Genomic DNA, 27586 nt, shown 5'->3' on the forward strand with positions numbered 1-27586 from the left:
TCAGCTTGGGCAGGTGCTGACCACTGCTGGGGCCTGAGCCTGGGGCAGAGCCTGGAGACTGAGGGCTGTGTTGGAGCTGCGACCCCACCTAGAGCCAGAAGTTGCCTGAAGCCCCATCCCCCCGACCCCCACCTTACCCTGATGGCAGCTGCAGCAGATCATTCAGGGATCCTAGGAACCCCCAGTGTCATCAGGCCAGGCTCCCACTTCTGTCCTCAGGCATCTTGAGGCAGCCTCAACCTCCATTCCCTGGAGGGACGCAGTTCAGAGGCTGCCTTGGAATCGAAGGAGGTTGAAACTGTGATCAGAGCCCAGGTCTCGGTCTTTTGCGGCTGGAGTTATAGCAGGGGCTCAGCCCTTAACCCCCTCCCAGGGCCCTGGGCTTGAGTGGGCTGGGGCACCAGGGATTCTGAGGCTGGAGGTCAACAAGATGGGCAGCTGGGACAGAAGGGGCCCTTGGCCAGGTTTGGGAGGGAGAGCATCCACCTCTACTCCCAGGCTGAGCCTGGCAACCTCTACCCAGGGCAGTGGCCCCACCCCAACATGTTCCTGGGAGTCTAGACTGGGGTGGGTGGTGTGCAGGGCGGGCAGGCTCTGGAGAGGGCGGGGCCAGGCATTTCCTGCTGCCGGGTGCCAGGCTCCAGTCCCCTGAAGGGGTGATTCTTTAGTCTTAGTCAGAGGAAGTGAGGCAGGGCAAATGGGCAGTGTGTGTGCAGTGCCGCCGGGCCCGGTGGGGCAGGGTTGGGCGGACGGGCAGCTGTAGGAACCAGGGAACAGGCCCGGCCCTGCAGGTCCCCCGCAGCCATACACACAGTATCTGCCTTCGACAGCCAGCCTGTTGCCCAGCACCCAAGTAGGGTCACCGGGAGACCAGACCCCAGTGGTGACCAGCCCCAGACTCCGGCTCCCTCCTCCCCAGTTGCTGAGGCTCTGCCGCTTGCCTGCTGTGTGGCTTAGACTGGTCACTTCACCCTGATTCTCAGGGTTCTCATCTGTGAAGTGGGGAAAACTGTGGCACCCACGTGCCCCTGACTTTCTCCCGCCCCAGCATCAGGAACCCACCCTCCCAGTTTGTCCCACTCTTGGGTCCTGGGGAAGGAGCCCACCAGGATAGAGCCTGTCTCCTCCTTGAGCAGAAGGGGCGTTCTAGTCCCAGACTGGCTGCTTGAATGGTTTATGTCATGCAGACGTCCCCAGGGGTGACCCCCCAAGCCCCCTAGCCTTGGCTGAGCTACCTGCCTCCCCACCCTCTGGTGGCCCCCAGCAATTGGAGCCCCCCTGCACTCCACTGGGGGATGAGTTACCAACACCATGGCTGCCTGTGGGCACCGCCACAAGGCCACCACCCTGTCCCACAGCCCTGCTTCTGAGGCTGTGCCTGGGGCCCCTGATGTCAGGATTCTCGGGCTTCTCTCTGAGACAGCTCTGACTTCAGTGGGTAGGAGGTGCAGTTTCTGTCTTGATCCCCAGACTGGGACCTCTTCCCTAAGGCTCCACTGCTTTCCCTCTTAGGAAGCCCCAGCAAACGCTGACCAAGTGGAGAAGGGAGGAAGCCTGCTGGCTCAGGGCTCCAATTCCCCATTCCCTAATAAAAGGAGGCAGAAGACAGGGCTGTGTGGGGGGAGAGTCTGCCCTGGGTAGAGCCCTGGCCCCCCTGGCCTCTTGGCCAAGTGCTCATGGAGGGGAGGCTAGCTGAAGGGTGAACAGAAGTGGCCTTCAGCTAGCTCCCACCACAGAAGGTCACTGCGAGCAGAGGCTAAGCAGGGGCCTGGTGAGGACTCAGACCAAGAGACCTCCTCTGCTTTCCCCACCCCATGGGCCAGGGGCTCCTCCCCACTTTGGTGCTCTCACTAGGGGCTGGCGCTGGCTGAGGGCAGGAGCACAATTGGAAAGTCTTACCCCTCAGGGTCAGGGTAGCAGATGGGGATGGAGCCTGGGAGACCATCTCACCCAGCCCCCTTCCCACAGATAGGAAGACCAAGACTCAGGAGGGGAAGGACGGGGGCAGAGCCTGGTGTCCTCGTAGGTCCTTAGAGCGTGGCTCTGGCCCAGCTTTTGCTGAGCCCAAAAGGTAAGGAAGGCGAGGAGGGTCTCCGGATGGATGTGGCTGGGCCGAACGGGGAGAAAGTGCTGGGCTCTGGCCGGGCTGGGCAGCCGGCCTCCCTGCCCAAGCCTGGGCTGGGTGGGGGCAGCGGGGCTTAGGCCGGCGGGCTGTTGATCCAGCCCAACAATGATGAAATGGCCCCTTTGTCCCACGGCGCCAAAGTTGCTGTGACTGGAGGAGGCGTGACGTGAAAGGGTCATTGTTCCCACTTGGACAGCCACTCAGGGAGCTGGAGGACCGGCCCAGGGTCGGCTTCCTGCCAAGGCTGCAGCCCTGCCTGCTTCTGTGGCGGTCATGGTGTCCTGGGCTCCCGGCCTCCTACCCATGGCCAGCTCCCTCCCTGGGGCCATCCGGAGCACAGGTACCCAGCAAAGGTGTCCCCCTCCCTCCCCCTCCCTCCTCCTCTCTCCTCTCGTCTGGAACCATGATGTTACAGTGTTGGGGGCTGGGCTCTGCTCTTCATGCATGTGAACCCTGCTGGGCAGGATGCCTGGGTGCCAGGAGAGCTTGCGGGTAAAGCAGGTGTTTTGTCCTGGGGCGAGGAAACATGCCTGACTTCACATCCCAAGGCTCTGGCCTTCGGGGACCCCTCCCCGAACCTTGCAGATTAGGGGAGAGAGGCCCAGAAAAGGGAACTGGGTGGCCCTAGGCCACACAGCATTAGCTAGTCTGCTGACACCCGGGCTAGACCTACCTCCCCACAAGTCCCCACACCTGATTGACCTCCACTCTCTCTGGACACCTGAAGCTCCCTCTTTGCCAGCTCCCACCCCTTTCCTGCCCCTCTAATCCATTCTCGCCTGAGCAATCCATCCCCCACCCCAGCCCACTATCTTTCCAAAACCCAAACCTGATCAGGTCCCTCCTTGGCTTCAAACCTGCCGTGTCCTCCCACACGCAGAGAAAGTTCCAGCTCTTGTGCTGGCATTCAAGGCCCTCACTGTGCTATAGCAGCCAAGGGTGAGAGGCCCTTTTGTAGAGACTGGAGTCTCCCTCAGCCCGTGTGGGGATGCTAACCAAGTAAAGGCCCTTTTATCTTCCGGGGGTCAGCCTCCACTCCTTTGCTCCCACAGGTCCTGCCCCCTCCGGTGCACCTCTCCCCTCCTCCTCCAGGTCCAACTGCCCCTGGCCTCTGGGGCTCAGGTGAAGAGCCAGGAGGCTGGGCAGGGTGATCAATGGCTGGTTCAGGCCCAAGCTGGAGGCCCCTTATCCCCACCCCAGGCGGCCCCGCTGGCTCCAGTGCCCAGAACTCCTCCCCGGCTCTCCACTGCCCCCAGCAGCTGGCATCAGGCTCAGCCTGACCCAGGCTAATTAAACCCTCCCCCAGCCCAGAGGAGGCTTTGGCTCCAGCTCTAGGCTTTTTTCCCTGGAGGGACGGAGCTAATTAACCGAGAGTGTTTAATTAATCAATTAGCGTGGCCTCCAGACCCCTCCACTTAGCCGATGTGGTGGCAGATATTTATAAACAGGAGCTCTGGCTGGAACTAGAGGGGAGGGCAGGCGACCATGGTGGGCACAGAGGCAGGGAGAACAGGGGCTGCAGAGGCCAGAGATCCTGTCAGTCCCACCTCCTCAGCATCTCCAGAGGCAGGTGCAAAATCAGCAACACCTGGACACGTGAGGACGTGTACTCTGGGGACACATGCAACATCTCTGTGTGCGCAGGTCACGCAGGCCTGACATCCAGAGCTGGGCAAGTTCCCAGAGGTGCCTCAGACAGTGGCCAGAGGGATGATGATGCCCAGCTGGACCCAGCGTCCTGACAAGCAAGGCCTCCAGGGAATGGGGCTGCACAGAGGGCCATGGGAGCCAGAGGAGGTGCCAGAACCTCAGCTGGGGAAGAGGCTTGGAGGGCTTACTGGAGGAGGAGGCATTTGAGCCAAGCTCAGGGAATGGGGCTGCACAGAGGGCCATGGGAGCCAGAGGAGGTGCCAGAACCTCAGCTGGGGGAAGAGGCTTGGAGGGCTTCCTGGAGGAGGAGGCATTTGAGCCAAGCTCAGGGAAAAGAGTAGGCAGAGTTAGCCATTTGAAGGGAGCGGTGGGTGATGAAGAGTATTCAAGGGGAGGAAATAGCAGGGGCAAAGGCCTGGAGGCAGGAACAGCAGAAGCTCCATCTTTACCACAAGATGTCCCCTTCTCTGGGAAGCCTCCCTGACACCTTACCTTTTAGAATTGGGTGTCCCTGAGTCTCTGCCCCTCCAGCCTTTGCACTCTGGGACAGCCCGGACTCAACACTCCCTCCCAAGCCTCCCGAGGTGATGCCAGCTCTCCTCCTCTGCCTCCCCTGCCCAGCCTGGCCCAGGGAACCCACAGATGCATTGTAATCCCTTCAGAAAGGGGGTTACAGGCTCCCTCCCTCAAGATGCTGCTCCTAGGGTTGGCACCGGTGGGAGCCCAGGTGGTGTTGGGAGTGGGAGGGGTCAAAGACCCCAAAGCCACCATGGACCTCTCAGGCCTGGGATATTTGAGAGTGTTACTGAGTCCAAGCTTGTACTGCTCACTGCATGACAGGCCAGTAAATCGAGAGACAAGTTGTTGGGGCAAGGAATAACGACTTTATTGAGAAAGCCAGCATAGTGAGAAGATGGTGGACTAATGTCCCAAGGAACCACCTTACCAGAGTTGGAATTCAGGCTTCTTTCATGTTAAAAGGGGGAGGGGGTGTGGTTGGTTGGTGCAAACTTCTTGGTGTCAGAATCCTTCCTTCTTGCGTCTGTCCTCGTAGCCAAGGTCATGATGTTCCTGTAAACCTCCAACAAGACAAATGTTATTCTCTGTTCTGCAACCTTTTATCTCTATATGAATGGGAAAGTGTTATACCTTTGAAAGTCAGAGCCTTGAGAATGGGCTGTCCTGTATATTTCAGGCTACAGGCAACATTCTTAACTTGTAGCAAAAGTAATAGAAGACAAAGGTTAGAGTAAAAGAAACAGGTCCAATATGGAGGCAGATTTGTTCTTCACTATGACAAGAGCAAGGATTCCAGAGTCAGCCAGACGTGCACCCAGACCCCAGTGCAGACCCTTCTCAACTTGCTTTCCTCATCTGCCCATTGGGGACAATCAGCACCCCCCTCCCAGGGCTGCAGGGAGGATTAAATGAGTTCATCATGTAAAGCCAGAGGGACTCGCATTGTTGATGGGGATGTAAATTGATGCAGCCACTATGGAGAGCAGTATGGAGGTTCCTTAAAAAACTCAAAATAGAACTACCATACGACCCAGCAATCCCACTCCTGGGCATATACCCTGAGAAAACCATAATTCAAAAAGAATCATGTACCACAGTGTTCACTGCAGCTCTATTTACAATAGCCAGGTCATGGTTTTCATATCTGTAAAACAACTCAAGAAATGTGCATCAGATACCATTATCTGGGTACTTCAATTAGCAATAATCATGCCTCGGATAAACCTCATTGGCTACGATACTGCCACTCCGCAAAGCTATCTGGGTACTTCAGAGAGGGGCTACAGCAGAGGATATGGAGGAGGGGTCTGTCCCAGGAAGGCCCCAGAGGGTCCTGCTAAGTTACACTGGGACCCTGTGTTCGCACCATGGGTCCTGCCTCCCATGAGGCTCAAGTGCTGCTGGTCCTGCGGTTGTGTCCTTCTCTCCCCGTCTCCTCCCATGCTACAATGGTCCAGTCCCCACCACCCACTGTGACCATCCTAGCCTCCTCAATGTCCCCTGTCCTGAACACTTGCCCCTCAGCCTATTCTCCACTCAGAAACTAGGGGATCTGTTTTTTAATTTTTTAATCAATATTTTAAAAATTGAAGCATTGTTGATTTACACTGCTATGTTAATTTCTGCTGTACAGCAAAGTGATTCAGTTACATATACATTCTTTTTTTTTTAATATTCTTTTCCATTATGGTTTATCATAGGATATTGAATACAGTTCTCTGTGCTATACAGTAGGACCTGTTGTTTATCCACTCTCTATATAAAAGCTTACATCTGCTAACCCCAAACTCCCACTCCATCCCTCCTCCAACCCTCTCCCCCTTGGCAACCACCAGTCTGTTCTCTATGTCCGTGATTCTGTTTCATAGATAGGTTCATTTGTGCCATATCTTAAATTCCACATATAAGTGATACCATATGGTATTTGTCTGTCTTTGTCTGAATTACTTCGTTTAGTATGATAATCTCTAGTTGTGTCCATGTTGCTGCAAATGGCATTATTTCATTCTTTTTTATGGCTGAGTAGTATTCCATTGTGTATATGTACCACATCTTCTTTATCCATTCATCTGTTGTTGGACATTTAGGTTGTTTCCATGTCTTGGCTATTGTGAATAGTGCTGCTATGAACATAGGGGTGCATGTATCTTTTTTAATTCTAGTTTTGTCTGGATATATGCCCAGGAGTGGGAATGCTGGATCATATGGTAGTTCTATTTTTAGTTTTCTGAGGAAACTCCATACTGTTTTCCACAGTGGCTGCACCAACTTACGTTCTGGGGGATCTTTCTAGTGACAACTATACCTTGCCAGCCATGGGCTTAAAGCTCTTTAGGGGCTCCCCTGTCCTCTGGACCACACCCCTCCACCGCCCCCCCCCCCGGCCCATCCAGCCCTGGAGAAGGGGCTGCGGCCCCTCTTTGCTTGCAGCAGGGATGGCAGGGCCCTGGGACTGGAGGAGGAGGTGTGGATGTAGAGGGGCGGATGGAGATCCTACAGATGCACAGAAGCCACAGGGTAGATGATGCCCCCTGGAGGTATGCGACGGAGCAGACCTGGGAAGGGGGCTGCCTTCCTGAGCAAAGGGGGTTTGGCAGGGGCCGGAGTCCCCTGTTGCCTGTCACGGCTCATCTGGCCCAGCCAGAGACAATGGGGCTGAGGCCTCATCTTACCTCTGGGGAGTTGCTAATGATGGTCTTTAATGGCCTTGCCTGGGAAGGGATGACCTCACCGGGCCACACCCTGATGAGAGGAGGCTGGAGTCAGAGGCGGGCGGCTCCTCCATCGCCGTGAGACCTGCTTGGGCTTGTCTTGTCTGAGGAATGAGGGGGCAGTGTGTGTGCGCTCGTGTGTCTGGTCCTTCATGCGGCCAGAGGGAGAAGGCTCCCAGCCCGATGGGGGAGGCAGGACCTGGGTGAAAAGTCTCAGGGCAGCAGGGTTGGGAGGCCTTGCTCCTACTCAGCGTCTCTGGCTTCTGTTAAGGGTTTGGGTGTGGGTGCCGGTGTTCCCGGCCACATCCGTGCTGAGGCAGAGGGTCTGCCCGCTGCACACATAGTGTCCGGGGGCAGGCCTGCGTGTGCCAGGTGGTGGCGGCAGCAGGGCTGGGAGCAGGTTCCAGCACAGGCTTGCTGCCTGCCCCCGCCCTGCCCCATTCATCAGGGATGACTATGTTTGCACTCTGGGGAGGGGTCCTGTGGAGGTGGCCCCTCTCCTGAGGGCAGCCTCCCCCTCCCCCGGGCTCGGAGCAGGACCACCCTAGGGAAATGTTCATCTCTTTTGTGGTGTCCTTGTCAGACCCCCTTCAGGGTGACTCCTCCACAGTGCTACAAGTTCTTTCTCGTGTCCAGCCTTAGTCACTCTTGCTGTTGCACCTGATTCATTTATCAGAGGACAAGTTGAGGGCCCCATTATCCTGCCACCCAGTCTGACATCACTGAACTTCCCTCGGGCATGTTCCCACTCCTGGGACAGCCCAGTCGGCACAGGAAATGGCTGCTGGATGAATGTGCAAGTGAGTGAGTGAGTGAATGAGTGGCCCAGATCCTCCTCCCATGAGAATGCTACGAAGTGGCTAAGAAGTGGATGAGGGGGTCCTGGGCGCCTGGGCTGAGATGGAGACAGAAACGGGGACCCAAAGGGAGGCAAAAAGAGGGTCAGGAGGAAAGAGATGGGACTGAGGGCACAGAGACGAAGCAGATGCAGCCGACAGCCAGGTGTCCTCGAGCTCCACTGGCATCCAAGGACTCAGCCAAAGATGGCTTGGGACGGACAGGGCCCACGGTGGGGACAGCACGGCCAAAACAAGGTGGAATAACAGGAGCTCAGAGTGAGGGACCATGAGGCAGGAACCTGGGACCCAGGGAGGGGACAGTAGTCCAGAGTAAGCATGGCCTAGACCAAGGTCAGAGCAAGGACCCAGGGCCCCAGCCACCCAGCCATGACCTATCCCTCTGCCCCCACCAGCAGGAAGCTGAAGGGAACCTCAGCCAGGCATGGTAGTGAGGTGGGAGTTTCTACAGATGAGGAGACTGAGGGTCAGAGGCCACCTGGCCTAAGGTTGCATAGGAGGCAAAGCCCCTCAGTGCTGGGTTGGAGGAGACTGCTGCGCCCACCCCCCACCCTGTGCTTGGGCACGGTGGCACTGCCAGGCACTTACTCGGCCTGTCGAGGGCCCAGCCCCCAGCCCAGCACCCGCGGGCTTCCCCAGCCCCGGCCAAGGGCAGCGAGGGAACAAAGGTCCAGTCTCTGCCTGCTCAGGCCCCCACCCCCTTGCCCGCCCCTGGCACAGAAGGACCAGGGCCCTGAGGGAGCCCAAGAGCAGAAGTAGCCCCCGCCCCTTTGCCGACACTGTGAGAACCCCCTTCCTCCCCCTCCCACGGGCCTGCTGGCCGCACTGCAGTGTTCCCCCATTCTAAAGATGGGAAGGCTGAGTGAGAGGGCTGAGGAGCTGGCAGCCACACAGCTGGGATTCGAACCCACCTAGCCCTCATCATATGCGTGAGGGTGTGACTGTTCCGGTTGGACGTAATTCACGGGGAGAGATGGGGCAGGGACAGAGACACAGAGACGGTAGAGCCTAGACGGCCCAAAGGGGAGTGCTGGGGAAGGGGCTGAATTGCTCTCACTTTTCCGGCCCTGCCCACCTACCTGCCACCCAGGGCCAGTCCAGTGCTGGTCACAGCAGAAGGGATAAAGCCAGGGGAGAGGCAGAGATGGGGAAACGGAGTCAGCACCCAGGTCCCCTAAGTTCATGACCCGGGCTCAGTCCAGCCAGAGGTGAAGCCCCTGTGGAGCTTCCGTTTCCCCATCTGTAACATGGGGCTGTGGGGCCCACTGGGGGCCTCGCGCTCCCCAGGCCACGGCCATAATTCTTCTCCAGGACCCTTGCCTGCCCCCTGCTCCCCCCAGGGCCTGGCCTTAAGCCTCCAGAGGGGCCTGCATGGAGGGCTGATGCTCATCTGCTCTGGAGAAGCTGGGCACAGCCTAGCCCTCCCTGCAGGCCCAGGTCCAAACCAGGAAATGAACATCAGGTGTTCATCATGCCCGAACGTGAAAAGCACTGGGTATCTGGGTATGACTGGCTCCACTGTACAGAAATGGATACTGAGGCTCAGGGAGGCTGAGGGACCTGTCTGAGGCCACCCAGGTCCTGAGGAGCAAAGCAGGGCTGACCCGCTCACTGACCAGGCTTCACGTCCTATAGGCATCCCAGGGACAGAGGGGGAAGGAGGGAGGTTGATAAACGCACACCCCATGTCCCGTCCACAGGAGCAGCAAGAGAAAGGGTCAGGGCGCTGGGGCCGCAGCGGGGCAGATCAGGAGCCTGGAGCGCTTGGGCAGTCTGGGCAATGTCCAAGTGGACAGCCTTGGGCGGTTCTGGGCGAGCAGGGGCTCAGTTTTGTAACCTTGGTCCATAAAACCTCTCCAAGCCTTGATCTGTCAACCAGTGGGCCAAAGCCCATGGAGAAAGCCCAGATGCCCCTGCCTGCCTGCACCTGAGGGGCTGGGGAAATGCCCACACCCCAGCCGCTCCTCCCAGCTTTGGGCACCTCCGACCAGTCAAAGCAAGTGCCCAACAGGCCCCAGGCAGGATCAGGCTGCTGCCTCTCGCAGAGCAGGCACTGGGATACTGGCCACAGTTCCCCTCCTCACTGCCTCCACCCCTGGCCCTTATCAGACACAACTCGTTTTAAAGAAAAAATAATATTTATTTGCAATATAAACAAAGTCCCGTTGCTGGATCGGGATATATATATGTATGTGTGTGTATATATATGTAGGGTCACAAATTTTCCTTCATAAGTTCATAAAGCAAAACTGGCCACCCTCTTGGCATACCCTCATTTACACAAATCTGATGCATCTTTCTGGGTTTTTCTTTTTAAAGGTAAAAGAGAGAAAGAGAACCATGTACAGCATGGAAGCTTTTTGTCAATTTCTTGACTGTGGCAAGATTTTAATCTGCTGCCTTAAAGAATCCCTGAAAACCACCCCTGTGAGGTAAGATGCAGTGGGGGCAGAGTTTCCGTGGCCTTGCTCACATGCTGAGTGCTGGCTCGCTCAGGGACCCCAGCCCGACTGCTCACCCCTCCCCGGGCCCCACGCAGTCCTGACACCTGGGAGAACTGAGGTTGGAGAAGGAACAAAACTGGAGGAGGATAACGGAATCCGTGGCTTTGTTCTGTGGATATGGGGGTGGGGGGATGGACAGAGCCTCACACCCCTTTCCCTTGTCCATCCTCGCCGCACACCCCTGCCCTGGGATTGAAATGGGTGCAAGTTTCTTAATAGAAGGCAGGGGCAAGATGAGCACAGGGCAGGCTTTCACGGGTCGAGGGGGCTGGGAGTGGCAGCTGAACCAAAGCAACAACCAGGGTGAGGGAAGAGACTTGGGGGAGGCAGGGCTGGGCGCCACCACCTACGCCCCCCCAGCCACTGGGCCTGCACCCTCAGCTACAAACAGAGAGAGGAAGAGACAGAAGTAGTGGGTACATATAAAAAGGGCCTGGGGCCCAGACCCCCCTCGGGGCTGAGCCCGGAGGGTTAATGCTACTGCGTGGCAGCCCCCTGTGGCCCCACCTCCAGCAGGACAGCGGCAGGGCCTCCCTCTGCTGCCTGGGGCAGTTGGCAGGGACCACCAGAAGGGCAGTTGGGTGGGCAGAGAATGCAAAGGCCACCTGTCCAGCCCACCACTCACCACTCGCGGCAGTCATCACAGGCAAATGCAGCGCCAGGTCGGGCTGGGCCGAGGTGGGAGGTGTGGGCAGGCCTGGGAGTCCAAAGCTGGCGAGAGCAGCGAACCACCCCTTTAAGGGCCGCTGCGGAAACGGAGGCTTCACACATGTGCAAAACGCTTTTGGTCAAGATCAACGCAGGGTTTGTCTTTTCCATTAAAAAAACCCAAGAATTGCTTTTTGAAATAATAAGAAAAACAAACTGATAACACTTCTCTCTCTCTCTCTCTCTCGCAGGATCAAGAAAGGGATGAAATACTGGTTTATACAATCCACTGTTGCATGTAGCCTGAAAATAACACTTTTCATTAAAAAAGAAAAATCAAGAAGAGCTTGAACACTCTGCTCCAGGGAGCTCGGATTTACCTGCCAAAAATAAAAAGTAAACTCAGGTCCATGGATGTGTCTTTAAAAAAAAAAATAGCCAAACTGGCTGGGCCATCAGCAGAAAGGAGTGTCCTGGGACAAGGACGAGGCCCCGCTGCACTCCCAAAGCCACATGTCTGAGAGCTGAGGGCCCCTCCGGAAAGTCCTGCCGGGGGAGGCCTGGCTGTGGGCTGCACCCTCCCCGGGACGGTGAGGGAAGCTCACCTCTGGGCACAGGCGATGTCCGGGTTCCTCACGCCAGAGGCAGCAGGCATGGGCCCTCCCTGCAGGCCCTGTGGAGGCCCGGGAGGGGCTGGCCCGTTGCCCCGTGCCCCCAGCCTCACGTGGACTCGAGCGTGTTGAGTGGGAACAGGTTGTGGTTGGTGGGCGTGGAGAAGTAGAGCTGCTCGCTGGGGGTGTGGTTGTCACACGGGCTGCTCAACCCCAGCGTCCGCTCGAAGTCCAGCAGCTGCCCCATAAAGTTGAAGTTGGGTGAGATGTTGGACTTTTTCCTCTTGACAAAGTCGTAGGCATCATTGAGCGACAGGTTCATCTTCTGCATCAGGTAGGCCACCGTGACCGTCACCGAGCGGCTGATGCCTGCCAGGCAATGCACCAGGACACCGCACTTCTTGGAGCGGGCCTCGTCTGAAACACACAGGCACGGGTCAGGGCAGCACCTCCTCCAGGGAGCCACCGCAGGTGCGGCTGGGGTGGGGCTGGGGGCGGCATGGTGACTGGCTGGTGCCTCCCGACTCTCGAGTGACCTGGTGAAGTCCCAGGCAGGTGGGACAGCAACTTGGGGTCGAGGTCAAGAGCATGACTGTGGAGAGGGCTCTGCCACACAGTAGCTCCAAGTCACTGGACATTCCTGCGCCTTGGTCTTCTCCTGTCAGAGGGCCTGCTTACTCACAGTGCTCTTAGAAGGACCTGAGCCAAGGGAGGGCGCCACAAACACTGTGATCACTGCTAGGCCTACTGCTGCTATAACCGTGTGCTACGACATGCCAAGGTGTCACCTGCATCCTCTCAGGTCATCTGCACCATGGCTACGAAGCTAATTTTATCAATGAGGACACAGGCACAGAGACCAAGTGACGAGCACAAGGTCACACAAAAGTTCCTCCTAACTCGTAGCACTCACCCCTGCTAGCCCACGACCTGGGGCTCGGGGCTGAGCTTGCTCTCCTGGGGCAGCTTCCATGGGTGCCCCCGAGAGCCTCCTCGGAAGCAGGCCTCGTGGAGGCTCCTCCACAAGGGAACGGCGGGCAGCACTCAGCTCTGCCCTGGGCCCAGCCAGTCCCTGGGGCCTTAGTCCTGCTCCGGAATAGCCAGGGACTGGGACCAGGGCCACGCCTAGTTTCACGAGTGGGGTTTGCTTATGTGGGGCCTACCCAGCCCACTTACTAGACTTTCCCTGGCCCATGTGCCAGTAACATCTCCCACCACAGCCAACCAAGTTCTGCCAACTCTCCCCTCCACGCCTCCTCCCGGATTCCCCCAGTGTGGTGCTCAGACTCCTATGCCTGACACGCAGTAGGAGCTCAAATACCGGTTGAGCCACTGGCCAACTCGGTCCTGTAATCTCTCCTCCCGTAGACCCGAGCACAGCTGCATCTCTGTGCCATAGCTGTGCCAGGGGTACAGATTAACAAGAGGCAGGCCTGGGGTCCCCAAGGTCCCCACCTGAGCTCACTGGGAGCCAGGTACACTCCTACAATATGCACTCCTACAAAATGCCACAGGTTCACAAATTGTTCCTCATATGGCGCTCACTGCCTCCGGCCTGGCAGGACTTCCCTTCCCTAAGCCCACATGAGGGTTCTCAGGGCAAAGCATGCAGTAGGTGCTTAATCCAGACTCGGGGACCAACTGGGGGCCAGACCAGCAGGGGAAGAGACCGATGCCATGGATTCACGTGGAACCACGTTGTATGACCTTTAGATTTGGGGCAGGAGAAGGGGGTAGTGGAGACAAGCCTCCAGTGGTGACACATCAAGATAAGGGGAAGGCCTGGTCCCCAAACCCACTCTTGGGTGATCCAAAGTAAAACCACTTCCGCTGGCTTTATTTTTAGCCCTCCAAGGGTGTGGCTGAGCCTTGGGGGTGCTGGTGCTTGATCCTGCCCCACTGAGTCCTATGGGATGCTTGGGCTTCGATTCCTTCACTTGTCAAAAAGGGAGTATGGTTCCTCCCACCTCTACACCCTGTTCTGTCCCCCTCCCCAGATATAAAGGGACCTCCAAGAAGGATAAAAACACCTACAAACCAGGCTCAGCCCTGGGAAATCTGAGGGCCCCCTCTTCACCCCCCTCTTCACTGGGGAGAGAGCACGAATGCTGAGGCAGCACCCATAGCACTCTTGGCCATGTCCTCCCAAGCAGAGCTGGGAAGCTCTGGATAGCCCCCGACACAGCCCCTCCCCCAGGCCTCAGCTTCCTTCCTTCCTCCCAGCCAGGCACCTACTTTTGGTTCCCAGTAAGCGGATGAGGCGGGGAAGCCTCCCACTTCCTGTTATTAACACGAGCCCAGCCCAGCTGACACCAAAACGCCCTCCACTGGACATAGCCGCCAGAGGGAAACGACTGCCGGGCCACCCCCTCCCTGCCACCGGAGGCTGGACAGAACACTGGGTCACCAGGCTCGGAGAGCCCAGGGTTTACATTCACCCTGATCTTGTGTCCCTTTCCTGAATCCTGGGTGAGAGCTGAACCCAAAGACGACCTGCCATCTAAACAGCCTCCAGCTGGCCAAGGAGAAAGCAGGATGGGAGGTCAAAGATAAGGAACCCGAGTCAGCCGAGGCTGCGGATGCAGGGGGCTCAGAGGGCGCTAAGCCAGACAGCAGAACACACTACTCTGGGGAGGGCTTCCTCAGCCTCTCCCCATACTCTCTGGATACCCCCTATATGCCAAGCAAGGCCCACAGGCTGCCGGGAGCATCTGAGGCCCCGCCAAGGCCCTTTGGGTCATCACGTTCCAACAGCTGCCAGTTTTGGGTAGGCCTTTGGCTCCAGGCCACACTTTAGCCCCCTCAGGTACACAGTAAAGCCCAAAGAGGCTCCGTGACAGCCCCTAAAGAGACATGTGCGCTGAGGCGTGACGCAAAGCAAGCAAGACCCGTGGGAGGTCTGAGAGCTGGGATGTTTCAGCTTGCTGAGCCCGAAACAGCGCAGCCAGAAAAACCCAAGCTGGACAGCAGAGTCCACGAGGCTCCAACAGCTGCGGGGAGCCTGGGAGTCGGGGGACTGCTCAGGCCCCGAGGGCCTCGGTGACTCACAGTGGGCCTGGGTACACCCATGGGCACATGCTGGCACATGCAGGGCACACACAGGTCTTGACAGGCCCAAAGATACCCAGCCAGGCACGGGCAACACCCAGAGTCCCATACACACCTTGATGCGCAAGCCCACCCCCCCTGCCCGAAACGCAGCAGCACTTACCGATGAAGCTGATGGCCTCAGGGAAGAACTGGGAGAGGTTCTGGCTCCAGTGGTCAGAGATGGGGATCTGCTTGTAGGTGAACTCGCCCCCGTGCTCGAAGGCGTTGGGCAGATTGGGCGTGACATTGAGGATATACTTGATGCCGTACTTGCCGAGCACATCCAGGTTGGTGGAGTCCTTGGCGCAGCCGAGGTAGAGGTAGGGCAGGATCTGGACGGGGAAGGCCGGTTGGCTGGATGGCACAGGGCTGCCGTCTGACTCGGTGGCACTGCTGGGCAGCTCTCTGTCCGACTCACCATCTGAGCAGTCAGAGCTGATGCGTAGGCCCCCCAGACCCAGCACTGAGGTGGGCGGTGAGCCACTCGGCGAGGACGAGCTGTCCACGTTGGTCTCGCAGTGTTCTGAGTACTCTGTCTGGAACTTGTTGAAACCACCTGTGGCCAGAATGAGACAGGGCCCAGATGAGAGACTGACAATGCCAGTGTCCCCAGATCGAACAGGCTGCACAAGACCAACAGCAGCCAGGGCTCCCCACGGCAAGCACCGTAACACCAACAATGGACAACACGGGCGGTGCTACATATTTACACATGTACCTCCTCCTGTCTTGTCCACAACTATCCTATGACCCACTTCACAGATGGGGAAACTGAGGCCCCAAGTGATAAAGTAACATGCCTGAGCTCCATACCCTTACCTATAGGGCTTCAGGGCCCCAGCCATACAACCAACTTTAGGGCACTTGAGGACAGACTCCAGCTCATTCCTCTTCCACAGCTCCCATGCACACCTGGCACCCATAGGTGCTCAGTAACTGCTAAGAGGTAAAGGAAAGCAAACAACCCCATCTCAGGCCAACACCTGTGGGTTTGCAAACCCCTTTTATAGATGAGACCACAGGGGCCAGAGCTGCATCTGGGTCAGCTAGAGGCAGAGAGGGCCTGGGCCCCCTGACTGGGAATCGGGTGCCTGAGCCCCACTCTCAACCACACGGGAAGTAGTGTGAAGGTATCTGCTGGCTCTTTCCCACGGCAGGGGCAAGTTCATAAAAGGGGTCCCAGTTCCACCTCTCCAGAACCCACCCCTTTATAACACAAGGTCCCCCCCAAGCCTTGGACCCACAGAAGGAGAGGCTGCTGGGGCTTTACAGGGACAAGAAATGGGGAGCGTCTTGCAGCTAAGGATGGGCCCTGCGCCCGAGGGTGCCGCAGGCCTCCTCTCCCCTCCCGCCTGCCCGCCCCGCTGCCAGCAAGAGGCCATTTTGGAATGTTAATTGGAAACACCGGCTGCAGCCACTCGCCTCCCAGCGCTGCCTCCCCTTTCCACAATCTCTGGGGTGGCAGGCTAAGGACTTGGGGGTCCCAGAAAACCAGAGCTGGGGCAAGGAACACTGCTTACAGCCCTGCCCCAAGCGCCTCCAAGAGGCGGTGATTCCCAAGTGATGAGACCCACGCGGGGATGCCCGGGGTCCCCCAACCCAAATGATCCCTATTCCCTGGCGGGGGCGGGGACGATTATGAAAAGCTCCTGTCCTGACCGTGGCCTTCCAGGAACACGCATTCCAGACTGTATAAGCTGAACTTGGGTGCCCAGGAGGGGACCCTCCCTCCTTTGAGGGACTCACGGGGAACCTAGGAGCTGCCATGGCCCCAACAACACGAAAAAAGGAAAGCCCAGGCGGGGAGAAGTTTGTTCGACCCACTTAGGTCGTGCCCAGAAAGGGGTGTAGAGGAGGCCCGCGTGCCAGCCTAAACCCGCACAGCTGGGGCCGGACGCCCGGGAGAGGAGAATGCGGGCCGGGGGCGACGTGGCGCCGGCCGGGCAGGCTGGGCACGGGGAGAGAAAGCGGCCTCCGGCTGGGGCACCCAGGAGCCGCGGGAGAGCCCCAATCCCAGACAGGGTCTCGGTGCTGCCCTCACCTTGGAGGTAGTAGGCCTGGCAGCCGTCGTCGCGCAGCTTTTGCAGGAGAAGGCCAAGCACCGAAGCGGGAGCGCCGGGCTCTGGCTGCCACTCGGCCGTGGCCTCGTCGTAGAGCAACACGGTGGCCGCCTTGCAGCGCGTAGCGAAACGCTCCTTGTCGGCGTGGTTGGGGATGATGGAGCGGATGGGCAGGTTGCCCTTGCGCAAGCGGCGCAGCATGAGGCCCGGGATAGCCAGGTTGATGGCCGTCTCGATGTGCGACGACTCGAAGAGCTCGTGCGGCCGGCAGTCGAGCAGCAGCAGGGACGCGCCGCCGCGCGCCTCCAGCTCCTCCTGCAGCCACTCGGCGCTCTTGCAAGGCATGGCCCCCGCACCCGCCGCCGCGCCTGCCCCGGTACCGGCGCCGGAACCAGACCCCGCACCGGGCTCCGACCCCGCCCCGGTGCCCCCAGCCGCCGACGCCCCCGAGGCCGACATGTGCGCCCGCGCTGGGGGGCCGCGGAGCTGGTTTTTCATGGGGAGCGCGGGCGGCCCGGGGCCGGGGCCGGGCAGCCCTGCCCTGGGACGGCGCCCCGGCCGCGCGGGCCCCAGCCGCGTCTCCGGGCGCCCGCCTCCCGCCGAGCTGCACGCCCGCCGCCCCGGCCTCCCGGCCTCCCGGCCTCCGTCCCGCCCGGCCCTCCGCGCGCGCCGCGGCCTGACAGCCCCAATTAAACGGCGTCTCGGACGGCCGCGCGCCGAGGCGTCCTCCGGGGGGCGGGGCCGCGGGGCCGGCGCCCGAGCTTAAAGGCGCCGTAACTCCGCCGCCCCTCCCCACGGGGTACGCGGGCGCGCGAGGGGTCCCGTGTGCCCGGAGACCTGCGCCCCGGCCTTCGCCCCGCCTCAGCGCTGCCGCCGTCTCGCCTGGCCCAGAACTGATTATGACTCGCCTGGGGGCCCCGCCAAGACCCTCTCGGGTCCCCTATCCCACGCTCCCAGCTCTTCTGTGCCCTACCCTGAAGGGCTGCCCTGGGGGCGTCCTGCGCGTGGCATCCCCTTCCTACGTTCACGGAAGCAGAGTTTCCCCGGGGATGTGGCGGAGGGAAGGGGCGATCAGGTTGAGCCAAAGCCCCCTCCTCCTGTCAACTCCATTCATTCATTCTCAGCGAGTTCATTCAACAAATGGAAATTGAACGCCTACTACGTGCCATGACCTGTGCTTAGGCGGTCACCGTTTCTGGCAACTTGCATAGTCCCAATGAGGGCTACACGCTTGAAGACCTGAAGGTAGTCTCACCCCAGCAGGCCTGAGGGGAGATCAGCACCTAGGCGACTGGCGGAGTAGGACAGCCCAAGGCCGTGCCACCCTCCACGGGCAGGGGTGAAGAAATCCTGAAAGGACCTGGGAAGAGAGAGCGGGCCCTTTAAGGAAGCTTCACAAGCGGGGTGGTGACAGGCGCCGAGTGAAGCGCCACGTGACTTTTCCACAGGAGCGGGTGCTAGGGGGGATCCTCTTTAATCGGCTCTCCTCCTCCCACCTCCCAACGCACCAATCAACTTCCGTGGTAGGCGGGAGTGCGCCACGCAGGTGGCCAATCGCGGCCGAAGGAGACGGTGGGGCGGAGAGAGGAAGGCGGGGCCCGCCGAAAGTTCCACCCAGCGCGGGAAGTGGGCGGGGTCTCAGCGAGCGCTGTGTATCAGCTCGCAGGCTGCCTAGGCGGAGTAGGTGAATGGATCCGCAGGTAGCGCTGGAACAAAGCGGCTCGACTCGAGCGGTGCGCGTGCGCAGGGCCTGCCGCACTTTCCCTACTGAGTCAGGGTTGTCTGCGTCGGGAGGGAGCTCGCGGCTGATCCTGCGGTTCGTCTGGTCCGTTCCCTGCTGGGCGGAGTGCTCCCACATCCTTGGGGTTTATCCTTCCCACTGTGCCCGAGGCTGGTCGGCTCCCCGCAACCTTGCCTCTACACCCAGCTGGAGGGAGGTTAGCGTCAGAGATGAAGGGCGGTGGTGCTTGAGATTTGCCGAAGGGAGTGCTTCTGGAACCCACAGGATTTGAGCTTTCCGCTGACAGGAAGGCACGAAGAGGGGCGGCCCTGGGTCAGTCCCCGCTGCCCACCTCCCTCTCCCCACCCCCCTTTGTCCATGCGAAGGATGGTCTACGTGAAGGGTTTCATCCCGCTGCAGGGCTGTGTCGAAAAGAAGCAGGGATCTCTCCCACAGTCACACTCCCAGCAAGATGACAGCATTGCAATCATAGGTGGCCTTATCACCCAAGATTCGATGCCCAGAGAGGTGATAGGAGAATCAGGTCTCTGGCTTCCTGCGCAGGCTTGTCCTAGGGTTGCTGGGCAGAGCCTACTTCGCTGGGGACCTAGGACGAGTGGAAAGGGCTCCCGGGGCCTGAGGGGCCCAGATGTGGATTCTGCCCTGCCACCTGCTGACGTGTTGTGTGGCCCAAGTATGGTTCCCACCTCTCTGGGCCTCAGTTTTTCCCACGTGGGATCGTGCTGGTCTGGACAGTGCCCAACCAGTCCATCACAAATCTGTCAGGCTGGGAGGGTGGTTCTCTGAAGCCAGGCCCCTTGGCCGTAGTCTAGGTGCTGGTTGTCAGGGATGGAGACAACCAGCACCTCACTCAAAAGAGAGGCCTGAGCAGACCCACAAGGGAGGGGACCTGCTGGCCAGTGAGTCATTCCTCAACGGGCTTGTTGGGGGCCTGTTGGAGCTTCGCCTACAGCAGTGCCTGATGAGGAGTTGACCATTGTTCTCACTAGTGGGGGCACAACTGCGAGGGGACCCTCCACTGTGCCCCCCCAGTCTCCATCCCCCGTGTGCGAGGAAGCCCCTCCCGGAAGAGGGGAGGAGGCCTACCACCCCTCACATTAGCTTGTGATGGCTCCCTAGTCTCCCTCACCCTCTGGACTCCTCTAGCGGGGACAGCCACCCTGGAGGAGAGACCTGTGAGGATGTGTGGAATTGGGAAGACTCCCTGGGGGGTGGGGGGCATCCTCCCGCAGGGATGTAAGAAGAGGCAGGGTTTGACTGAGTACAGGAGGAGGGAGAGCATCTGGGGAGGGGGTGACAGGGGGAGCAAAGGGGTGGAAGAGAATTAGCCTGGCCATGGGAGATGCTGCAGTGGTCCTGGGCCCCCATCACCCTGGCCGGAGGAGAGCCCCAAAGCCTTGGTTCCTGAGTGGAAGCCCTGCCTCCTTTAACCGCTAGACACAATGCGTAAAGTGGATCCCAGCAGGGCTGCCCTTGGGTGTTAGGGGAGGGGGCGAGGGACAGACACAGAACCCTCTGACATACACGGCTCAGAGCATAACAAGAACTTGCCTATGGTCAGACAGCAAGAGGCCAGAGCTGCCCCTGCCCAGGGCCTTGCTCTGCACCTGTGACCCTCCCTCAAGGATACTGGGAGATGGGACCTGGTACCTTGGGCCAGAGCTTGGGATCAAAGACATTCCTCCTCCTCAGGAATGTGGCCTTTCCTGCCCTTCAAGGTTCAGACCCTCCCTCACCTGCAGCCCCTGGGAGAGGTGCCCCACTCACTAGGGTCTCCCTGAGGGGCAGGGGGGCCCCAGAACAGGTGTGGGTCCCTGGGGGTGATTGGGTCTCAGGAGGGGAGCTGCGGGTGGGGTGTATTTGAACTCTCTGGGGGCTGTACCCCTCTCCCACACCCCTCCAGGCCTTTGCACACACTCTTCCCTCATTCAGGACATTTTTTTGCCCTCACCCTTTGCCTGCCTTCTAGAATATCCCAGCTCAGGTGTCACCCTTAGGGAGGCTTCCTCTGATCCTCCAGGCTAGATTAGCCCCCCTGATCCGTGATCCCAGGACCCCTGCCCCCCAACTTTGCTCTGGACTCTATCACAGTCATGGTTACACCACCCACCAGACTTTCTCCCTTTGGATGTCCAATGGTATGCCTGCCCCTCCTCAAGGCCATTTCTCCTCCTGCCGTCTCTGTCTCATCCCTCGTTCCCCAGTTGCCAGGCCCGAACCCATGAGGCACGTTTGAAGCTACCTTCCCTGTCTGCACATATCCAGACCCAGAGCCACACAGTGAAGGGGGCTTCCCAGACCGGCAAGGCTTAGCTGTGATGGTGGGATGTTTGATGTGAACTGAACAGATATGAACTGGTGTGTACCACCCCCCCCAAACACATGTCCACATGGCATGGTGACCCAGGAGCTGTGTCACCAAGAATAGTTTAAGCATCTTGGAAGCAGACTTTCCTTTTCCCACTGTTGCCCCTGGATTTCTTAGAGATGGGCCAGCATGTTTGAATGGCATATGCTGGAGGGGCAGGAGGGGAGGAGGGTCAGTTTCTTGCCCTCCTACCCTAAGGAGGCTAGCACAAATTTGGGATGAGCTCCTGCTTGCTTCCAGGAGGGCAGCTTTCCAATCAAGGTCTATTTCCCACTATGAGAGCTGAGCAGGGGCTGGGGCAGGGGCAGGGCACTCCAGTCCATGATGCCTGCTGCTGGTGACAGAGCCAGTCTCTGCCAAGGGCAGCTCCACTAGGCTGGGGGAGATATGCCGTCAGAGCCCTGCCTGAGACCCAGACTAGGGGTCACTCTGCTTGCCCCTGAACCTTGGGACAGCTTCTCCCGCATCCCTTGGTGAGGTGCCTGCCTGGGTTGCAGTCAGAACAAGTAGTGTCTAAGCCAGGCCAGGAGTGGACTGTGAAAAGCCTGGCAACTCTCCTGCCCTGCACAGAACTCCTGGCTGTACACATCCATGCATGTGCACGTACACACACACACACACACACACACACACACGTAAGGACGCATAATACAGGCCCAAACACACACAGATCTACCTATACATGCATATATGCTCACAGGCACATATGTGTGTGCATACAAATACAGACCTATGCACGAGTGCAGAAATGTACAGTACACATGTACACACACACTCACTGTGATATGCACACATGCAAACAGACCCTGTATGTGTGGGCACTTGCCACTCTTGCTGGAGGGGTGCCCACAGACAGATAACCCAGAGGGGCTGTTACAGGCTGATGGAATCCATGTTCTTCTCCCACAGCCCTCCAGTCACCTGGGCTCACCCTTCCATATTGGCCGTTGCTGGGATCTCCGCGGTGACTAGTTCTGGATGGAACAGAAGTCCATCCCGGCCTGCCTCCCAGCAGGGGGCTGCCAGGCCCTGGATGATGGCAGCATGGCACAGGGAAGCTGTTGCCTGGGACAGCTCTGCTGCTGGGGGCCCAGCCTGTCCATCCTCTCCCTGCCCTGCCCAGGTGTTGGGGCAGAGGGGGTAGGAGGTCAGGGCCCTGGGGAGCAGGTGAGAGAGAGGGCCACACCCAGGAAAATCAGAGAACAAGACCTGGCAGGATGGAAGCCAGGGCCTAGAAGATCTGGGAACTCCCCAAAGCCACCTGGAGAAGGTGGAGCGGAAGAGCGAAGAGAGCCTTGCCTCTGGAGGAGCCTCCCCTCCCATTCAGGCTCATTTTCTGAGCACCTGCCCTGGGCAAGGGAGTGTGCAGGGCAGTGAAGTGGGACCTCAGAGGGGGAACTAGACAGATGTAATTCCTCTCTCCCTGCTCCCCACCCAGCAATGACTGCAGGCCCTTGGCCAACCTCCCCAGGTGGACTCCCTGGGGCTACTCACTTGAGAGTGTGCCTTTCCCAGCCACACACCAGCCCACTGGGGCCTGCCTCAGTGTGGAAGGCTCACCACTCGGCCACGTTTCATCCCTGGCAGGCATTACTAGTCAATCACAGGACTTGCTGAACCATCCTCTGGCCTGAAAACCCTTCCAAGCAGGCAGGACCAGTTGATTAACTGTGGTAGACACGGGAGGTAAAACCTTTTTGCTAACGTCTCAATTCATAGCCAGACCAGCTATGCTTCTCTGTCCCCACCCCCAGCTCACTTCACTCTGACCTCCTCCTGCTTCCTACTCGGTGCCCCAGACACAGCACCCCTGCCTCCACACACTTCCTCATTCCATGCCCAGCCCCGAAATTATCTCCAGCTTCTGAGGGGCCATGGCCACAGGAAGCCTGCCCTGCTTAACCTCAGCAGAGTCTGCCCCTGCTCCGAATCCTCCCCTGCAGGGCCCAGCATTTTCCACTCTCTACCCAGTGGAGCCTCCCCTCTGCGACTTCCCCTGTGTGAGCCTCCCTTCATCACTGGAGTCCCCCACGTGGTCACACAGAGTCCTGGGGCCCAGCCAGGCCTTTCTCATGACCCCAGCTGCCCTCTGTTCCAAGCTCTCTTGGGCATGGGGTTCCCCTCAGAGTATGGGGGTCTGCTGGGCTGGTCAGCCTGGGCAAGTGAACATTTCAAGGCCTGCTCAGGGCTGGCTGACTTGGGACTGATGTCAAGCAGGCCTGATCCCAGCACAAAGGCCCTACCCCATGGCCCTCATGCCAGTGCAGTGTTCGCCAACTCAGCCCCACATTGCCCCAGAGTCCCCAGTGAGGTGAGCAGAGCAGGGCTTGTCTGTCCATTCTACAGATGAGAAAACTGAGGCCTAGGAAGGGAAATGTCTTGCCCAAGGGCCTGGCTCCAGCCCCAGCCAGTTACTCACTTACCCATGAGGCCTGGGGTGAGTCATCGTGGCCCAGGTGATGGGAAGGAAACACATAAACACGAGCAAGTGGGAAGGACGGTCTGGTAGGAGGGTGGATATGCCTGCCTGGGGCTCCCACACACAGGCCCCTGTGGTCTTACTGATCAGGAGCCCACCTGACGGTTTCAAGTCTTGTTTCCTTCTGGCCCCATGTCCAGGCTTTGCACCAGCCCTGGGAGGGCTGTCAACTCATTTGACAGGTGGGGAAACTAAGGCCCATGGTTACAACCCCAGCTGTGGCAGGGGGCTGGGCCCCAGACTAAGAACCCAGAGCTCCTTTCCCCCAGCCCAGGGGTTTCCAGCTGGCTCTTACCTGGCTCCAGGCTCTACAGGGAACCCCTTGCTCTACCAGCTGTTTCCCATCACTGGGGTGGCAGGGGGCCAACACTGGCAGGGTGGGGGCATGGGCAAGCTACTCGCCCCATAAGGAGAGGGGGCTGTATCCTGCACATAGCATGTGTGCTATCAAATGCTCTTTCTACTTCCATGGCTAATCCTTCCCATACCCAGAATCTGTCCGCTGTCACTACACAGTCCAGGCCCTCCTATCTCTCCCGTGGACCACCTCACTAGCCTCCTTCGCAGCCCCCTGTTCCATCCCCATAGTCCATTCCCCACCCAGCAGCCAGAGGGATCTTTTGAGAATCAGACCTGGTCCTCCCCTGCTCTGAAGCCTCCCACCATCCGGGCACAGGCCAGCATGGCCCTCAGTGATCTGGCACGGCCCCTCTCCCCACCTCCTCGCCTCAGGGTCCAGGACTCTCTGGTTGCCCAGCCCAGGCCCCTATATCATCTTGCCTGCTCTCTCTTCAGGCCTTTGCACTCACTGGTCTGCCTGCTGGAGCCCTCTTGTCCTGGCTCTTTCCTTTGACTACCTGCTTATCCTTCCCCCCAAACCAGCTCATCCTCCAGAGCCAGAGGGGACACCGGGAAGTGGATGAAGGGATCCCGCCTTCCTTCTGGACTCTGTGTTGTCAGCTGTGAGCACATGGTCCTGTGATTTAAAATGCCTTTGGCCCTTCTCTGCCACACTGGAGGATTCCAGAAACCTCTCACTTCCATTCCCCACTTGGGCCTCAGCCAGTCCTGCATGACCTGACCAGAGTCAGAAGGCTTCTTACCATGAAGGGACGGCTCCCCGCTCCCACCATGCCTGGCAGGGCCTCATCCCTGTCCTTGGGCTGCAGGCCTCAATTTCCCTGTTTCAGAGAGAGCACCTCACCCCCCAACTCTGGTGCAGCTTATCCTTCCTCTGCAGATTGAGCCCAAACTCCCACCTCCTGGTGGACCCAAGGGTCCCTCAGGTCCCAAGCCTGGGTTCCAGTCCTGCATACCACCACTCTTGAGCCTGGAAGAGGGGCTGGGATGGGTGGGGGAAGCCCCAACTGCTGACACTGAGGTCATCCCTAGAAGGCCAGGAGAAACAGCTCAACAGCCCCAAGAAACCAGGCAGCTGGCTCTGATTTCCTTGGGGTTTGGAGGAAGGCAGAGGAGAGAGGAAAAGGACTCAGGTAAGTCTAGCTGGGCTGGTTCCCTGCCCCAAAGTCGTGGGTAAAGGCGAGCCCTTTCCTCTTGCATGCCCCTCCCCAGAATCTTTGCCCTGGGCTGATCTCCCCTCCGTTTTATGACACTTTAGGGCTTGTGGGCAGCACCTCATGAGCCCACCTGGGGCTCTGAGGGATGGAAGCCAGGGCTTTAGGGGAGCAGGGGTCCTTAGCTGCTGGCCTCTGGCCACCGTGTCACCCTTGGCCTCCCACTTGAAGCTTCTGATCCTTCTGAAGCCACCTCTGCCAGGAAGGGCCTGGAGCCCCAGTGGTTTGAGCAGGGGTGGGGGGCAGGAGGGTGACTCGGGCAGAGATTCTCAGCCAGAGCAAAGGCAAGAAGCAATGATGGAGTCCGGGGTGGTGCCCTGGTCCGTCTTTGCCAAACCAGCTATGGTTTTTTGATTAGGAGAGCCACCAGTGGCAGGCTCCTGACAGTAAAGCCAATCCAACCTCTGAGGCTGGGAGGGCGAAGGAGGCTGGGAATTCCCAGGGCACCTGGCAGGAGGATGTGCCAGGGGTCTGGGCTGGGTCTGCTTCAGGTGGGCCAAGGGGCGGTGCCTGGTAGGTCTCGCTGTAGCTGCCAGGCCTAATTGCCTCATTAGCATCTGCCTACTGCCAGCCTGGGCCTGTCTGGTCCCCTCCCCATCAGTCCACACAGCCCTGTTTTTCAGGAATTCCTCCTATAAGGCATTGATGGTGACAGTGATGGTGATCATGTGACCACGATGAGGTTGGGGAAATGGCCTGGGAGCCAGCTGGCCTGGCCCTGACACGAGGTTGCTGTGTTGAGGCCTCAGCTCTCAGCCCTATCCTAGGTTTCATGCCCAGCACCATCCCATACGGGCTCAGCTGTCCAGTGGTCGCCTGGAGCTCGATGTGCCATGTTCCCAGGTAGGCAGGCACGGGCGGCAGCACTAGGAAACAGTCTGGGGAACTCCTCTTCTTGATGTGGCCTCACCCAGCCCTATTCCTGCCACAGGGGCACATGCCCCCAAACCTGGGATACTCCCTCCCTGCAAAGACTAGGGTCCCCTGGGAGAGAAGAGGGACCAGTGAACTTTCAGGGCTCCTAGTGGGGCCCTCTGAGGTTGTTACAGGGAGGACCAGGGATCAGCTCTGCTTAAGGCCCCCTTCCCACCTCCCTGCCCCCTTGCCATGGGTTATGCAGTCTCTCATTAGAAGCCAGCACTGCCCTGACTCCCACTGCCAGATGGGACAGCCCTCTGGCCTGAGCCATCAGGGTGGTTCCGAGACCGGGGCTGGTGGGGGTGAGGCATTGAGAGGGCAGTTTGGCCAGAGCTGGAGCTCTCTGTCAAAACCTCCCCAGAAACAACAGGCCAGGCCCAAGAACTCAGGCTGGGGAGTGGCTGAATTCCCCAGGCCATGAGCACTACTGGGACACAGAGCCCCCACGTAGGAGGGAGCTGGAACCCCCAGATCTGGGGTGCTGCTGTGGACTTGGGTGGCCCCTGGAGGTGCCCCAGCCTCTCCATCTATAAAGTGGGGCAATACCTTCTGCCTACCCTAACTCCCAGGGGTACGGGGCAGCTAGGCAGTTTCTGCCTCGGAACTGTCAGAGGGAAGGGCCTCTTTGGCCTAAGGGGCTGGGCACAGACTCCCAACCACCCCCATGCACTGCAGGAGTGCCTTGGCCTGACACCTGTACCAGACGAGGTCAAGTGCTGACCACCTGCCAGACCCTGCGCTGGACATCGCAGGACAACCCGATGTGGCCCTCAGATGACCAAGGTGTGAGTGTGCCATGTGTGTTGGGACAGGGCATGGGTAAGATGGGAGAGGTGGAGACTGGGGAGCCTGCCTGTAATGCTAACTCCACCACCAGCCTCTCCTCTCCAGGCCTGTTTCCTCCTCTATAGAACAGGGTACCGTACACCATGCGAGGCTGCTTGAGGCAGGAGGAAACATGCTGTGTGAAGGCTCCAGTCCAGGGCTGAGCTCATGTCCCCCTGCTGAGCCCTCTTATGCCTGGACAGTGGAGAGAGGGCCCCGGGGGCAGGCAGTGACCCCTGTGGGAAGGGGTCCTGGAGCGGAGGCCTGGGAAGGGGGCTTGTAAGCAGCTGTGCTGGGGAGCGTGGGCAGAACGGACTCTGAGCAGAGAGGCTGGCTCCAACAGGAAGAGAAACAGAGACAGAGGAGACAGCAACTCTTCTGAACCTGCAGCCGGTGGCTGCCCTGTCCTGAGGCTGACGTGGGGCCATGGACACGCCCAACACCCCATGGGGCAAGGCTCTGCCCACCAGCCTCACGCCTCTGCCTCTGTGTCCACCCCTGCCTACCCACCTGCCATGAGGGAGGGAATTGGAGTCACCAGGCCCTGGCCCAGCTCCAGCCTGGTCCTACCTCCAAGTCTCAGCCACACCAGCCCCCTGCTGCCTCCTGCTCACCCTTCCTTAGCTGTAACCACCATTCGATTCCCACCCTTTGCTCAGACCCAGCAGACAACAGCCCCTGTTCTGACCCTCAGGGAGCCTTTCCCATCAGGGGGCTTTGACCCATGCCTCCTGCCTCCTCAGGGCTCTTCCTGTAGAACTGTCCAAAGTGGGATCCATAGAATGCTAGGCCCACCTCATAAAGAGGGTCATGTGGTCAAATGTCTGAGAAACACTTTGAACTCTGTGGCCCCAGCTGCATAGCATAGGAGTGTGTTAAAGGCTCTGAGAAGTCCTGCAGGGATAT

At 59.1% G+C, this 27586-nt stretch overlaps 1 protein-coding gene, 1 long non-coding RNA gene and 1 pseudogene across 3 annotated transcripts in view; 1 reads left to right on the top strand and 2 right to left on the bottom strand.

The window, feature by feature from the left end:
- The window catches only part of LOC133095473 (uncharacterized), a 46007-nt gene extending 34615 nt beyond the window's left edge, over window positions 1-11392 (top strand). Inside the window, exons 4-5 of the long non-coding RNA XR_009701616.1 lie at window positions 10182-10294; window positions 11266-11392. This is a non-coding gene — a long non-coding RNA (uncharacterized LOC133095473). The remainder of the gene's footprint in view (window positions 1-10181; window positions 10295-11265) is intronic.
- On the bottom strand, window positions 5429-5552 carry LOC133095838 (U4 spliceosomal RNA; annotated as a pseudogene).
- Window positions 9982-17327, bottom strand: DUSP7 (dual specificity phosphatase 7). Of its 2 annotated transcripts, XR_009701615.1 has the most exons (4): window positions 16757-17327; window positions 14837-15271; window positions 11620-12042; window positions 9982-11394 (listed from the first exon to the last, which is right to left on the bottom strand). XR_009701615.1 is itself a non-coding variant. In XM_061196919.1 (3 exons), exons 1-3 carry the CDS (start codon window positions 17271-17273, stop codon window positions 11735-11737), a joined length of 1260 nt encoding a protein of 419 aa, XP_061052902.1. In that variant the 5' UTR covers window positions 17274-17327; the 3' UTR covers window positions 9982-11734. The 2 variants fall into 2 exon arrangements, 1 of the variants encoding a protein (XP_061052902.1); XM_061196919.1 differs by having other exon boundaries at window positions 9982-12042.
- Between the last annotated feature and the right edge of the window lie 10259 nt (window positions 17328-27586).

This window comes from Eubalaena glacialis, chromosome 7 (genome assembly GCF_028564815.1).
Source record: "Eubalaena glacialis isolate mEubGla1 chromosome 7, mEubGla1.1.hap2.+ XY, whole genome shotgun sequence".
Taxonomy (NCBI): domain Eukaryota; kingdom Metazoa; phylum Chordata; class Mammalia; order Artiodactyla; family Balaenidae; genus Eubalaena; species Eubalaena glacialis.